This window comes from Hoplias malabaricus, chromosome 6 (genome assembly GCF_029633855.1).
Source record: "Hoplias malabaricus isolate fHopMal1 chromosome 6, fHopMal1.hap1, whole genome shotgun sequence".
In the NCBI taxonomy this organism is placed as follows: Eukaryota; Metazoa; Chordata; class Actinopteri; order Characiformes; family Erythrinidae; genus Hoplias; species Hoplias malabaricus.
The window spans coordinates 50,763,010-50,776,732 of record NC_089805.1 but is presented as its reverse complement, the minus strand read 5'-3'; the positions used below and the strand labels follow the sequence as shown (position 1 = coordinate 50,776,732).

The window sequence follows — 13,723 nt, the reverse complement described above, 5'->3', positions numbered from 1 at the left end:
AGAGCACGCTGGTCTAACAGATATATTCTAGCAGTTATCCCACTGTAAGTAGAGAAACTGTGCTCCTTTATTTAGACGTATCATCACTGTCACTACATTAAACACATGTTAGAACAGTAAAGGGGACTATGACCTGATCAGTGGGTCTCTGCTATAAATTATAAAGTAAAATAGTACTTTTGTGTCTCTCTTTTTGTTGTGAATTACCAAAGGCATGATACTGGATTATTTTATTTACTTTCTGTGTGTTGTACAGCATCCTCCCGACTACACACAGCCCACGCAGCCCTTCAGTTACACATTCTGTTGAGTTAAATGATGTGTAAATAGAGTGTTTTCAGTGTTATGTTGTAAACTAACAGACTATCATCAGCTACATAACACTACTGCTCTGAAATGTTCTGTTTTCTCTTGCTGTTCCAGGTGAGAGAGACTCCGACCTAAAGATCAGTGCCCTCAGCAGACCACTGCATCTGGGAATGCTCTACAATGCCCGGAATGACCAACTAATCCCAGGTACTCACCACACACCTCATGATCCCCTTCACAAATCCACATTTCTTCTCCTTTGTTTCAGTAGGGAATGTAAAAGGGCAGTTTGTTGTTCTTATGCATTTCTCTTGGTGTTGTGATCGATTAATGTACAAACCTTTTATTAAAGAATGACGACAACACAGCACCTGAATACTTTGGGCACATGCACTAATTGTCCAAAACTCAAGTTTAGTTTATTACAGAGTTAATTTACCTCAATAAAGTTATTTTGCTTCACCAGTAGAGGCACTAATGGAGCAGGAGATCAGTCACATACAAAGACACCATATAGAACAGGGTAGAGTGTGCTGGATGTAGAAATTCAGAATATACTCTAATGTCTGTGGCAGACACTGGGTAAAAGAAAACAATACAAAGGACTTTTTTAATATTTTATTACATATTATTATTTTATTTTAGATTGTTTTATTTTCATTTTATAAACTGAATATTAAGTGTGTACATAGTAACAAAGTAAAGCCTTTAACAAAAGATTTTACTTTACCTTTGAGACCTGACCACAGACGGACTCTCTGTGAAATGTGAACTGATGTGTTAGGGTTAGGAGCCTCTTAGTAGCAAACATTTAATGAACAATGAAAATTAAAAGAATATTTCACAGCAATTATCCAATTGTAATCAGAGAAATTACAAGTGGTCATCAACATTTCTACATTCAAACAGTGGCGGTTCTGTCTTGTGTGACACCCTGGGGGGAACCCACCTTTTAGCACAACAACAGGGAGGCTACATGACTCATGAGATCATCATAATGACAGGGCGCCCACTTCAAAAGGGGTAACTGAGCTATGTTCATTTAGTAGCATGAGGCGCAGCTCAAATATCACCTTTGTTTTTCACATCCCCTGCACGATGCTGCCCTTACCGGCTGCCCATGTGACCCATGCCTGAATTCACATTCAAGTTCATCTAAATAAATTGCATTTAAGATCATCTTTATAAATCTGAACAAATGAAAGATGTACCAGCATCAATGCCAGTCTTAGGCTACTTAAAATAACAAAGCTGTGTACGTCACCATCACCTCAAATAACATAAAACTACACAGTTTATTTTCTTCATTAATGTACAGCTGAGTGTGGACTGTGGTGGGACTCAGTGCCTGAGGCTGTACATTGTCTGTAAGAGTTACACAGTTCTGGTTCTGACGAGTTGTTAGCTGTCAATACTTATTCTATAGCAGCTCTGACCAGACTCAGACCCACAATTCTGAATGTTTTCATGGTAAATCTGTTTTCCACTACTGCATTATATAATATTAACTTATTGTTATTTCCTTCAGTATTCCACAACTGTACACAATGAATCAAATGTTCAAAGAAATGATCAGAGGTGGAAAGAGTACTAAAATACTCTACTCCAGTAAAAGTACTGTTACTCTGATGGAATTTTACTTAAGTACATGTAAAATTACTGGTATAAACATGTACTCCAGTAAAAATAAAAGTAGTGCATTTGAAATGTACTTAGAGTTAAATTTACTTATTTACTTTTTTAACAGTGTGTGTGTGTGTGTGTGTGTGTGTGTGTGTAGCACAAAAAGGACAAGGGAATATTAATTTCAAATCATTTAATTTTAATTATTTTACAAATATAATAAACTGCTCATGGAGAGGCCTGAAGATATGAAGATGATTAAAATAGTTAAAGTTATGTCTGTGCTAAAGTCATGTGAAAAAGTTAGGACACCCCATGAAGATCTTTGTCTGTTTGAACATATTTAAACATATGGACATTTGAGCTTCATTTGAACAGCACTGAGAGATGGAGCTTATAACTAAACAAATAAAACTGAAGAAATTACCTACAAATAGAAGTTGTAAAATGTAATGAACATAAATGTAAATTTCTTGTGAGGAATAAGTTATGACACCCTATGCCCTAACATCTGGTATTTCGCCCTGTAGCTGAAATTACCTCAATTAGATGTTTTCTGTAACATTTACCAGTCTCTGACATTGACTGGGGGAGAGTTTTTCACATTCCTCCAGTCAGAATTCTTTCAGCTGTGTGATACAGCATCTCAGTAGGATTAAGATCCGGTGTTTGATTTGGCCGTTCCAGAACTCTCCATTTCTTAGTTTTGAGCAATTTACATGTGAATTCACTGGAATGTTTTGGGTCATGGTCATGTGGCATGGTCCACATCCACTTCATTTTCATCATCATAGTAGATTCTATGATGGAGAGCTGGCCAGGCCTGGTGCTGCAATCAGCCCCAAACCATGACAATTTCACCTCCCTGCTTCACATTTGATATGGGGTTCTTGTGATCAAATGCTGTGTTGGATTGTACCAGCCCCAGTCTCCTGTAACTGTGCTCAAATAATTCAGCTTTGTCCACAGCACATTGTTCCAGACGTCTTGGTCGAGGTGCTCTCTGGCAAACTCTAGTTTTGCCCTGATGTCTTTTTGACAGCATGGGAGACTTTGCTTCCCTGCCATTCAGACGCTTTGCTGCTTAGCTCTGCTATCTTCTATTTCTTTCCTTTTATTTTTTCAAAACCTATTTGTTTTTCTGTGATAGAGTATCTGAGCTTTTAAAGTCAGCAGCACTACGAAGCCAAAACTGGATATCATCTGCTTTTGATACTTTTTAAAGTAGTGTGATTGCTCTAGGAACCAGAACTGTTCCAAGAACAAGGACAGTTTCAACAGGCTACAGTAGAAGAAACTTGTGAAATGCCTCATCATTTTGTTCAGCACATGTGCTGTCAGAATTGTTACGGACTTCTACAGAGAATGTGAGCTTTGGAAAGGGATTTTCGGATACTGCTATCAGAGTTTAAGGACTGGCATTTCGGAGCTGTGCGAGGAGTAACAGTGAGTGGGAGTACGGGCAGCAGACAGCGGGCTGAAGACTTAACAGAGCAGTGGAGGGACACAGATCCAGATCAGAGGATTGTGTGGATGGCAACACTGCCGTGAGTACAGCTAGAGACGGGAAATGGGTGCAGATTGAAGCTAGACCCAAGCGCCGTGCTTTGTATAGCTCTGTAGTCTTGTCTTCTACTCCTGGTACCACAGCTGGTCCAGAAAATTCAGCTGCTAAACTTAACACTGCTGCTGAGAGAGCACAGCACAGAATCAGTCTTACTCACTTCACTTGGAAAACAAATTTGAACCACTGCATGCCCTTCGTGAGAATCACAAACGCAGTCAACACAATGTAGAAAGTGCCAGAAGTGTCAGCCGATCACAACACCCTAACAAACCAACTGCAGACACCCTGATCTTAGGAGATGACACTGTTAATGGGGAACAAACCCAAAACTCATAGTGAGATGTGAGCCAAACATCACCGTCCCTGAACTTGCTGCAAAGTTTCCAGCTGCACTGGCTGAGTACACGAATGTGAAGAGGATTATTTACACTTTGGAAAGAATGACACTGTCAAGCAGGAGTCTGAAGTTTTAAAAAGAGACTTTAATGACCTCCTTAACACACTCAGTAAGTTCAACATACAATTTTTCATCAGTGGACCTCTACCTGCAGGAGGCACCAATATGTTCTGAAGGTTACTGGGTTTAAACACCTGGCTACAGAACAGCTGCAGGTCAAATGGACTGAACTTCATTGACAACATTAACTTGTTTTTTGGGAAGAGAGGACTTTTAGGAGAGATGGACTGCACACGAACAAGAGGGGTATTAAACTTCTGACAGACAACCTCATTTTCTCAGTGTGTAATCTATCCTCTTCTCTTGGTGGTGGCACATCAGCAGCAACATCCAGGAACTCTGCTGTACAAGCTGATGACACCATGTCAGAGCCAGAACATCCTTTATTTCTAGCATTGATTACTGTAATGGTCTCTTAGCTGGACTTCCAAAAAAGACCATTAAACATCTTCAACTGATTCAAAATGCAGCTGCCAGAGTCTCCCTCAGAGCAAAAGAAGAGATCACATCACCCCCCTTCATCCTCAAATCCTTACACTGGATACCAGTCTGTTACAGAATAGTCTTTAAGCTGTTATTACTGGTCTATAAATGTCTAAATTGGCTACAGATCTGCTACAGACATATGAACCGAGCAGAGCTCTCAGATCTTTAGGAACTAGAGTTAGTCCTGCCTCAGGTCAAAACTAAACATGGAGAGGCAGTGTTTAGCTCCGGTGCCGCTCTTAAATGGAACCAGACGACTGAGAATATTAGAAGAGCCCTGACTTTGGACACTTTTAAATCAAGGCTTAAAACAGTCCTGTTTGAGCTACAGCTCAGTTTAAAATACTCTGCACTTTTATTCTGTAACGGCATTTTATTTATTTTATTTTATTTTATCATTTTAAATTGTTTTAATCATTTAATCATGTTACTCTTTTTATGTAATTGTCTTATTGGAAATTTATGATTTTATTCTGGCTTTTTATTTAACTGTTTCTTTTTTCTGTAAAACACTTTGAATTGCTTCTGTATGAAAGGTGCTCTATAAATAAACTTGCCTTGCCTTGCCTTGCCTCCTTGCACACCTCCTATGAAGATCAAACTTGTGCAGTCTTTTCCTGATGGTAGATACATGTACCTCGACATGAACTGTGTTAAGAGCCACTTGTAGTTCCGGTGATGACATTTTAGGATTGTTGGAGACATCTTTATGCACCTTGCGGTCTGCTCTTGCACTGCTCTTGTGAGGATGGCCTGACCTGGTCTTATTGGCAGTTGGTTTAAAAGGTCTCCACTTGTAAATTCTTCTCCGGACAGTGGAATGGCTGATTTCTAATTGTTTTGAGATCTTTTTACATCACTTCTCAGACTCATATACATCTATAACCTTTTTTCTGAAGGCCTCAGAGAGCTCTTTAGATCTCGCCCTGGTGATACCACTCACTTCAACAATCAAAGGCAAATCAAACTACTGTCTGAGGTTTGAATAAGAGCCTCCTCCAGTGTCCTCTTTAATGATGGTCTAATCATTTGCAGCTGATGTGGTGCACCTGATTCTAAATATAGACATTTTAAATAGTAATAAATGTGGGGGTGTCCTGACTTTTTCCTCACAAGACATGCACATTTTTCTTCATTACATTTTACATCTTATGTTTATAAGTAATTTCCTCAGTGTTATTTGTTGAGTTATAAGCTCCATCTCTCAGTGCTGTTCAAATGAAGCTCAAATGTCCATATATTTAATATATATTATGTTCAAAAAGACAAATGTTTTAATGGGGCGCCCTAACTTTTTCACATGACTGTTTTTTCAGCATCATATTCCTGTTACAGGGATATTTCTGTTGTTTTGAAGTTAGTATGAGGTACATATGATAAGTAGCTGTATTACCCAGTAGACAGTGTTCAGCTTTCTTCCAGTTCACAGTCTTTTTCCAGTCTGCTTCTGTGAAAACTTCAATGTAGGGAGGGCAGCTTGAAGGCAAGTGGTGGTGGCTGGAGCATGGGCAGCTGGTCTGAAGCATGGCTCATAATAGGAAATAGTGTCTTGAAGGTATTCGGGAGCGAGCCCATGTAGAGCTTTATTTGTTAATAACAGAATTTTGTAATTGATGCGGAATTTAACCGGCAGCCAATGAAGTGATGATAGAACTGGACTGATATGTTCAAATTTTCTAGTTTTAGTGAGGACCCTGGCTGCAGCATTTTGAACTAGTTGAAGTTTTCTTAAATTGCTGCTGGTGCGTCCTGACAGTAGTGTGTTACAGTAGTCAAGCCTTGAGGAAATAAAGGCATGTACTAATGTTTCTGCGTCCTGCAGGGTTAAGGCATTTCTAATCGTGGTGATGTTGTGAAGATGTAAAAAAGCTGTCCTAGTGATACTACCTATGTGTTGATCAAATGATAACTCCGGGTCAATTATGACGCCAAGATTTTTTGCTGCTGAACCAGGTTTAACTGGAAAGTCGGCGAGATTTAAAACTGGTTTCACTGTCTGATCTTAACTGAGACATTTGTCCCCTTCTGCAAATGAATCTATGAATGGCATTAATGCAAGCATCTGTGTCCAAAGAATATGCAACTTCTAAATGAACAGCTCTGCTGGCCAGGAATGTAAAAACATCTCCATAACGCTTTACAAAAGGAGCGTCCTCTTTTTACTTCAAATAGTCAGAAATCTGTCATTTTCACCAAGTTTTCCTTTAATAAAACGTCTGCACAGACTACAACTGGACTCACTGGCATGAGTTCATGGATATGCTTTAAAATAAGTTTGGAAACATGTTGGTCTTTGTGTGACACGGCCTACCTCCTACCCATTAAATCACCACACCCTAATGGTCATAAGAGGGATAATACCCACTAACAGAATGAGATATATATATTACACACACACACACAGATTATAGTCCGACTACGCCACCTGAGGAATTTCACCTCAGAAAATAAGTCTAGTAAAACTAGCCAGGCAACCCAGGTTCGTTTGTTGGAGACAGAGGCTCGTGGTCCACACTCAATTTTATTTTCACAATAAGAATTTTTTTTATTTCAATACACATTCAACCTTGACCTAAAAGACTAAAATACTTTAGCTGCGGCTTTTAAATTAATACATCAACATTCATTAAAAATCATTCAAAATTATTCATTCATTCATTCATTCATTATCTGTAACCCTTATCCAGTTCAGGGTCACGGTGGGTCCAGAGCCTACCTGGAATCATTGGGCGCAAGGCAGGAATACACCCTGGAGGGGGCACCAGTCCTTCACAGGGCAACACACACTCACACTCACACCTACGGACACTTTTGAGTCGACAATACACCTACCAGCGTGTGTTTTTGGACTGTGGGAGGAAACCGGAGCACCCGGAGGAAACCCACGCAGACACAGGAAGAACACACCAACTCCTCACAGAAAGTCACCCAGAGCGGGAATCGAACCTACAACCTCCAGGCCCCTGGAGCTGTGTGACTGCGACACTACCTGCTCCGCCACCGTGCCACCCTCCATTCAAAATTACTATATTGTAAAATGACAACAAGGTGCCATAAACTAGCTGCCACAACTATAGAGAAAGAGAGAGAGAGAGAGAGAGAGAGAAAGAGAGAAGTACTCTAACCAAAAACCTAAACAAATTGACAAACTCAAGAAATAACCAATTACAACAAAACCAAAATAAACAAATGAAAATCAATAAGGACAGTATACACTTAAAGAATAAGACAAAAATAATAAGAAAAGAAAGAGCAAGCCCGAAATTGGGATATAACCCGCCAACTAAACCCAAAAATTAACACAATTAATCTAACAATAGAAACGAAAACTTAACTGTGCCTTGAAAACGAAACAATAAAAAAGAAAATAACCAAAAACAAACAAACAAAACGATTTAACAGACCCGCAAGGGATACAAATCTATAACAGTGCAGCAGCACGACTTCGCCCAGACGTGGAGAAAACAGCAGCACCACGAGAGGAGGAACAGCCAGGAGAATGTTTAAACTCCGTCTAAAAGGAGGTTATCTCTCTGTCGGCACTGAGGAGCGACTACCGATAGAGGAGAGGAGCAGTTGGCAGTGTGACGGTTCTAACGAAATATAGAATGTAAATACAAGACGACTGGAAATGTTCTTAGAGAGAGGGAGAACATGTCTTACCTGGAATTAAACTGTGAAGCAGTAAAATAGTGAAGATACAAAGCACAGAGCAGAAACGATGCGAAGCAGAGAATGAATGAAGGCCTCAGACCACGGCACAACACCCACAGCAATCACTACTGAATACACACAAATCACCCCGTTACTCCACACACTGTAAACCCACACAAATAGGGAAAAATATACCGACACCCATGGTCCTACCTAAAATAATTAAAACACACAAACCGTTGCAGTTGTACCTGAATCCACCACCGCCAAGCCAACAACAAGAGGGTCAAGTTCACCGGAAAAGAGGGGGAGCCAAGCAGGTCAAACGAATCACTAAGTCCTCCTACTCCCCCTTCTTATCAGGCTAGAGTGACATCCCCCAATTAACCCTTGACATTACCCTTACATGAGTATCAACTGGAAATAAATAAAACACAATCTGCCACATTCGGATAAATTGATGGGATGTTTGGTCTCCTCAGGCGTTGCTGCCACACAATCTTCAAAAAACCCTTAGTAATCCATTTTCCAGGATTGGATTCAATCTGTGAATAGTGCCGTCTTTTCTTACCTCAGACTTGCCTGTGTAAGCCACCAGCAGCGGGCGTGAAATCAGCCATAACACCAGGCACCCGGTGACAGGTCTATAAAGACTCACTAGAAGCCGTCCGAGACTTGGCACTGAATGTGTGAGAGAGTCTGGCTGGTAATATCAGTAAAAGGGCTGAGAGTTCTTTACACTCCCCCTTCATTCTTAGAAAATTATTCTGAGAGTAGCGTGCTCCCTCTCACTATGTCTTTGCTCTCTCTGCCACCACGTAACTGGGCCTGAGAGATTCCTCCTTCTTCCCCAATTTGTGTTGTCTCTCTGCTGTGGGGTAAAGAGATCTCTTCCCTCTTCTCTTTCTCTTCTCCCTGCTTTCCTCAGATTCCCATTATCTTCTTTTGTTTGGGAGAATCTTAAAGAAATAATCTCCGATATTGGTCGAGGTAGCCAGTCTCCCCTGGTGTTCTTTATTGTCCCCTTCTCGCACAGTTTTCCTGAAAGCAGGTGGGTTTGTGGGTTTTTTTCACCCACCCATTGTATGTTTTCAGCTCGTTTTCATACCTTTTCTTTTAAGCAAAGCATATGTGGCGCTTTCTCTGTGGCCAAACAGTAGATCTCACAGCCACTAACGCGGCAGGTGCTGGTTCCGTTTTTTTTCTTTCTTTCTCTCATTGTCCTTCTCTTCTGTTCCACTCCCTGACTGTCTAGCACTTGGGTTTGTTCCTCAATCCTCATCCAGGAATTGCAAGTTCAAACCTCACCGGGGGCTACCATTACAGCTTGAGGACAGTGCAATAATTTCATTGTTAAAATTTTAAAGTTTGTTAATTGGTTAAAGAAATGAATAACTGCCATTTCTGCTTTAGAAAGATCATCTGTGGATAAACGCTGTGGTCCTAGTGCATCTTTGAGCTTTTGAATTCTCTGTAAGAAAAGAAAGAATTGTCAGAATCATCTGAAAACTCCTGGATTATTGAACAAAGTTCCATTGAAGCATGCCGTTGTTTAAGCATCCACTTCAATTTTTAATCTAATCCAGTCAGCCCCATCAGTCTCTCTCTCTAGTCTGGTTTGTACCCCTTTCTCTCTCTCTAGTCTGGTTTGTACCCCTTTCTCTCTCTCTAGTCTGGTTTGTACCCCTCTCTCTCTCTAGTCTGGTTTGTACCCCTCTCTCTCTCTCTCTCTCTCTCTCTCTCGCTCTCTCTCTCTCTAGTCTGGTTTGTACCCCCCCCCCCTCTCTCTCTCTGCGCATGTGCGGTGGTGAGTGGCGGTGCGAGATTAACGTGTGAGTGTGAGAGCGTTTTTCTTCATTTTTCTTTTGGCATTTTTTGCCGTCGAAACACCTACGGTTTATTTAGTCCGTGAGCGCGGTTTGGGGTTTTTTCCTGCCGCATGGAGCCCACCTCTGGCTGTTTGCTGGAAGCATGGGGGCTCCTAACAACAAACTCTACGAGAGTTTAACATGCCACCACGGCGTTAAAGTGGACTGTAAAGTGAGTGTGGAGGAGTGCTGTTTGGTGGTTGGAAAAGTGGTCGGACACAGTAACATAGTGTTACTGTGGCAGCGGAGGAGTCAACAACAGCAGCGGTAGCGGAGGAGTCAACAACAGCAGCGGTAGTGGAGGAGTCTTCAGCGGTGGTGGAGGAGTCAATACCAGCAACGGAGGAGTCTTCAGTGGCAGTGGGAAATTCAACAATGGCAGCAGTAGCGGAGGAGTTAACAACAGCTACGGAGGAGTCATCAGCAGCGGCGGGGAAATCTGCGGCTTTGCCAGCTGCAGTGAACCGTAACGCGATGGAGCGGGCCATGACGATGAGGGAGTCCCTTAAACGAGACGGACGCGTTGAAAAGGTACTCGGTGACCACGTTCTGCCGAACAGGGTAATGGCTCCAGTGCTAGCGGAGGCCTCAGAAATGGAAATAGACCTGGTTTTTAAAGCCCCTACCAAAAGACAGAAGGAGAGAAAAGCCATTAAACAGGTCAGACTTGTGGAGGACTCAGACAGTGATGGGGGACACTCTGACTCAGGGTGGTCCCTTAGTTCTCAGGAAGACGCTTTACCCACTGTCTACTCTATTGATGACATTAAGTCTTTCCTGACACAGAAACCATCTTTTAGCTCCTTTTTACAGTGGTGGGACTCGGCTAAAATACAAACAAAGGTGTTGTGTCAGCAGTATACTCTCAATGTCACGAGGGACATCGCCAGATCTCTTAAAGCTCTGGAGACTGAGATAGTGGAGCTGCAGACTTCAAGGGAAACCACAGGAAATCGAGAGCATATTAAAGTTCTCAAAAGGCGAACCTGCTGGGGGCTACAGTACAGGGGGTGTTGGTCCGCTCACGTTTTAAAATGTGACAGAAATGGATGCTTCCTCTAAGTTTTTTTTCGGCCTGGAGCAGAAAAATGGACAGAAAAGGTTGGTGCATGCTGTGCAAACAGAATCAGGAGATCTCTCCTCTGATCCCGCTGAAATTCGCAGGCAGCCAGTCAGCTTTTATTCTAAACTGTACAACAGTGAGCAAGTTAGGTCACACGACTTAGAGGACAGCTTTCTTCAGAGTCTACCTCAGATGTCGCAGCAGTCTGCAGAAGTCCTGGACAGAGAGCTGTCCCTGGGAGAACTGTATGCTGCTTTCCAAGGTGTGGAGAATGGGACGGCACCAGGCATCGATGGTCTCCCTGTGGACTTTTACAAGTCCTTTTGGTCCGTGTTGGGGCAGGATGTGTTGGATGTTCTCAGAAGCAGCTTGATGGAGGGTTCTTATTTCTGGACCAGGAGAAGGCATTGGACCGGGTTGAACACGGGCATCTGTGGAAAGTCATGGAGAGCCTTGGGTTCAACCCTGGGTTCATAGCCATGATCAAGGTGTTGTACAGTGACATTGAGAGTGTACCAAAGGTTAATGGTGGTTTGTGCACCCGTTTTAAAGTACATAGGGGCATTAGACAAGGCTGTTCTCTGTCCGGGTTTCTCTACAGTATAGCTATAGAACCCCTTTTATGTAAAATCAGAAAACTGATCACTGGTTTTAAGATTCCTGACTGCAGCACCTTGTTCTGTGTGTCTGCATATGCTGATGACCTTGTAGCCTTGGTCAGCTCACAGACAGAGGTGAATGTTTTAATTAATACTTTAAATGAATTCCAGGTCTTATCCTCTGCAAAAATTAACTGGGGCAAGAGTGAGGCTTTTTTAGTCGGAGAGTGGGGAGGTACAGAGCCCAGGCTTCCTGATGGACTGGTGTGGAAGAAGGGGGGTTTTAAGTATTTAGGGGTGTACTTAGGGGACAGAGATTTTATGAACAAGAACTGGGAGGGGGTTCTTGAAAGAGTAAAGGGACAGTTAATGAAGTGGAAATGGCTGGTTCCTAAAATGTCATATAGGGGACGGGTACTGATTATTAACAACCTGGCTGCATCCTCACTCTGGCATAAACTGGCCTGTGTGGACCCACCCCCAAATCTACTGGCAGATATCCAGGTGCTGGTGGACTTTTTTTGGGATGGCCTGCACTGGTTACCACGGGCAGTCCTTCACCTGCCTAAGGATGAGGGTGGACAGGGGCTGATCCATCTGGCCAGTAGAACTGCTGCTTATAGGCTGCAGTTTATTGAGAGACTCCTTTCTGGCCCTGAGGACATAGTCTGGAGAGAACCTGTCAGTAGAGGTCTACAGACAGTGGGGAGTCTAGGCCTGGATAGGGCCCTGTTTCTAATGGACGTTAAGAAACTAGATCTTACTAGAATACCAACATTTTACAGGGGCCTTTTTAAAATATGGGTGTTTTTTACTTTGCGCAGAGAGAACAGTTTGTCTTTGCACTGGCTGTTAGAAGAACTTCTTATTCATGGAGCCCGTTTGGATATTTTTTTTGTGATCAATTTTTTATTGTTTTAACAAGGACAGTAACCAGTACTGCAAATACACATAACACAAACACAAATCTCACATATACACACACACCAGAAACACAAATACCAGCATCAACAGAAAAAGGAACCTAACAGAGAAATAAATATAAAGAAAAATAGAGAAATAAAAAATAAATAAATAAATAAAAATAAATTAAAAAAAATAATAAATAAATAAAACAAAGGGGGGTGGGTTTGTTTACAGCATATTCTTCAGGGAGGCAATTGCATCGTACCAAATATTAATATTAGCTTCATTAGCACCATTAACTCAGTAGAGCAGTAGAGAGTTCCATATACATTATGTTCATGAAAGAAAAAGTCCAGGCACTAATTGAGAGAGAATGAGAAGGTTTCCAACGAACTGCAACCAATTTCTTTGCTGCAGTGAGACCTGCTAACATAATACATTTCTTACTTTTGGAAAGAGAGAGTTCTGAAAAGTTGTTAAGCAGCAGAGTAGGTATGTTGACAGGTAACTCCAGCGAAACAAGGTTTGAAAGCCTAGTAGCAACCTTGCCCCAGAATGAGGCTACAGGAGGGCATCCCCAATACATATGTAGAAATGTACCACACAAGCCTTTGTAAAACAAAGTGTGCACATAGGGTTATTAAGGATATTCATAAAAGAAAGTTTGCGAGGAGTAAGGTAGGTTCTGTGTGTATAGTTCCAATGAATTAACTGATGATCAGGGTTCTGGGAGGTTTCTTGAATATTAGACCAGACCTCAGACCAGTCAAAATCATCATCTAAATAAGAGCAGTCCCGTTTCCAAAGTATGTATGAAGTAAGAGGTAGATAGGATGCTTCCAAAAAAAAACGATAAAGCCTAGAAACTAGACTCTTAGTTTTATTAGAGTTACTAAAGATGTTGTGAATTTGGTGGGTAGATAAACAATGTTGTAATGATATACCAATTGCTCTAAGGGCAGATCTAAGCTGTAAATAAAAGAAAAATGAGGATGCGGGTAAATTAAAACTGGATTGAATATCCTTAAATGGAAGTAAGCCCCTATCATCAAAAATGTGTCTTAAATGAAGAATACCCCTATCGGCCCAGTGAGACGCAGTAATAGGCCTTCCTCCAATTAACAGGCCTCTATTATTAAAAATTGGGGAATCTTTATGCCACTTACAAGATATATTAGCTAGTTTTTCCAT

General features: G+C 41.6%; 1 protein-coding gene across 1 annotated transcript in view; it reads left to right on the top strand.

The window, feature by feature from the left end:
* LOC136699839 (stonustoxin subunit alpha-like) overlaps positions 1–13,723 on the top strand; it is a 66,560-nt gene that overhangs the window by 21,297 nt on the left and 31,540 nt on the right. Inside the window, exon 2 of the mRNA XM_066674864.1 lies at positions 424–516. Coding sequence (XP_066530961.1) covers positions 424–516 — 93 coding nt within the window. The remainder of the gene's footprint in view (positions 1–423; positions 517–13,723) is intronic.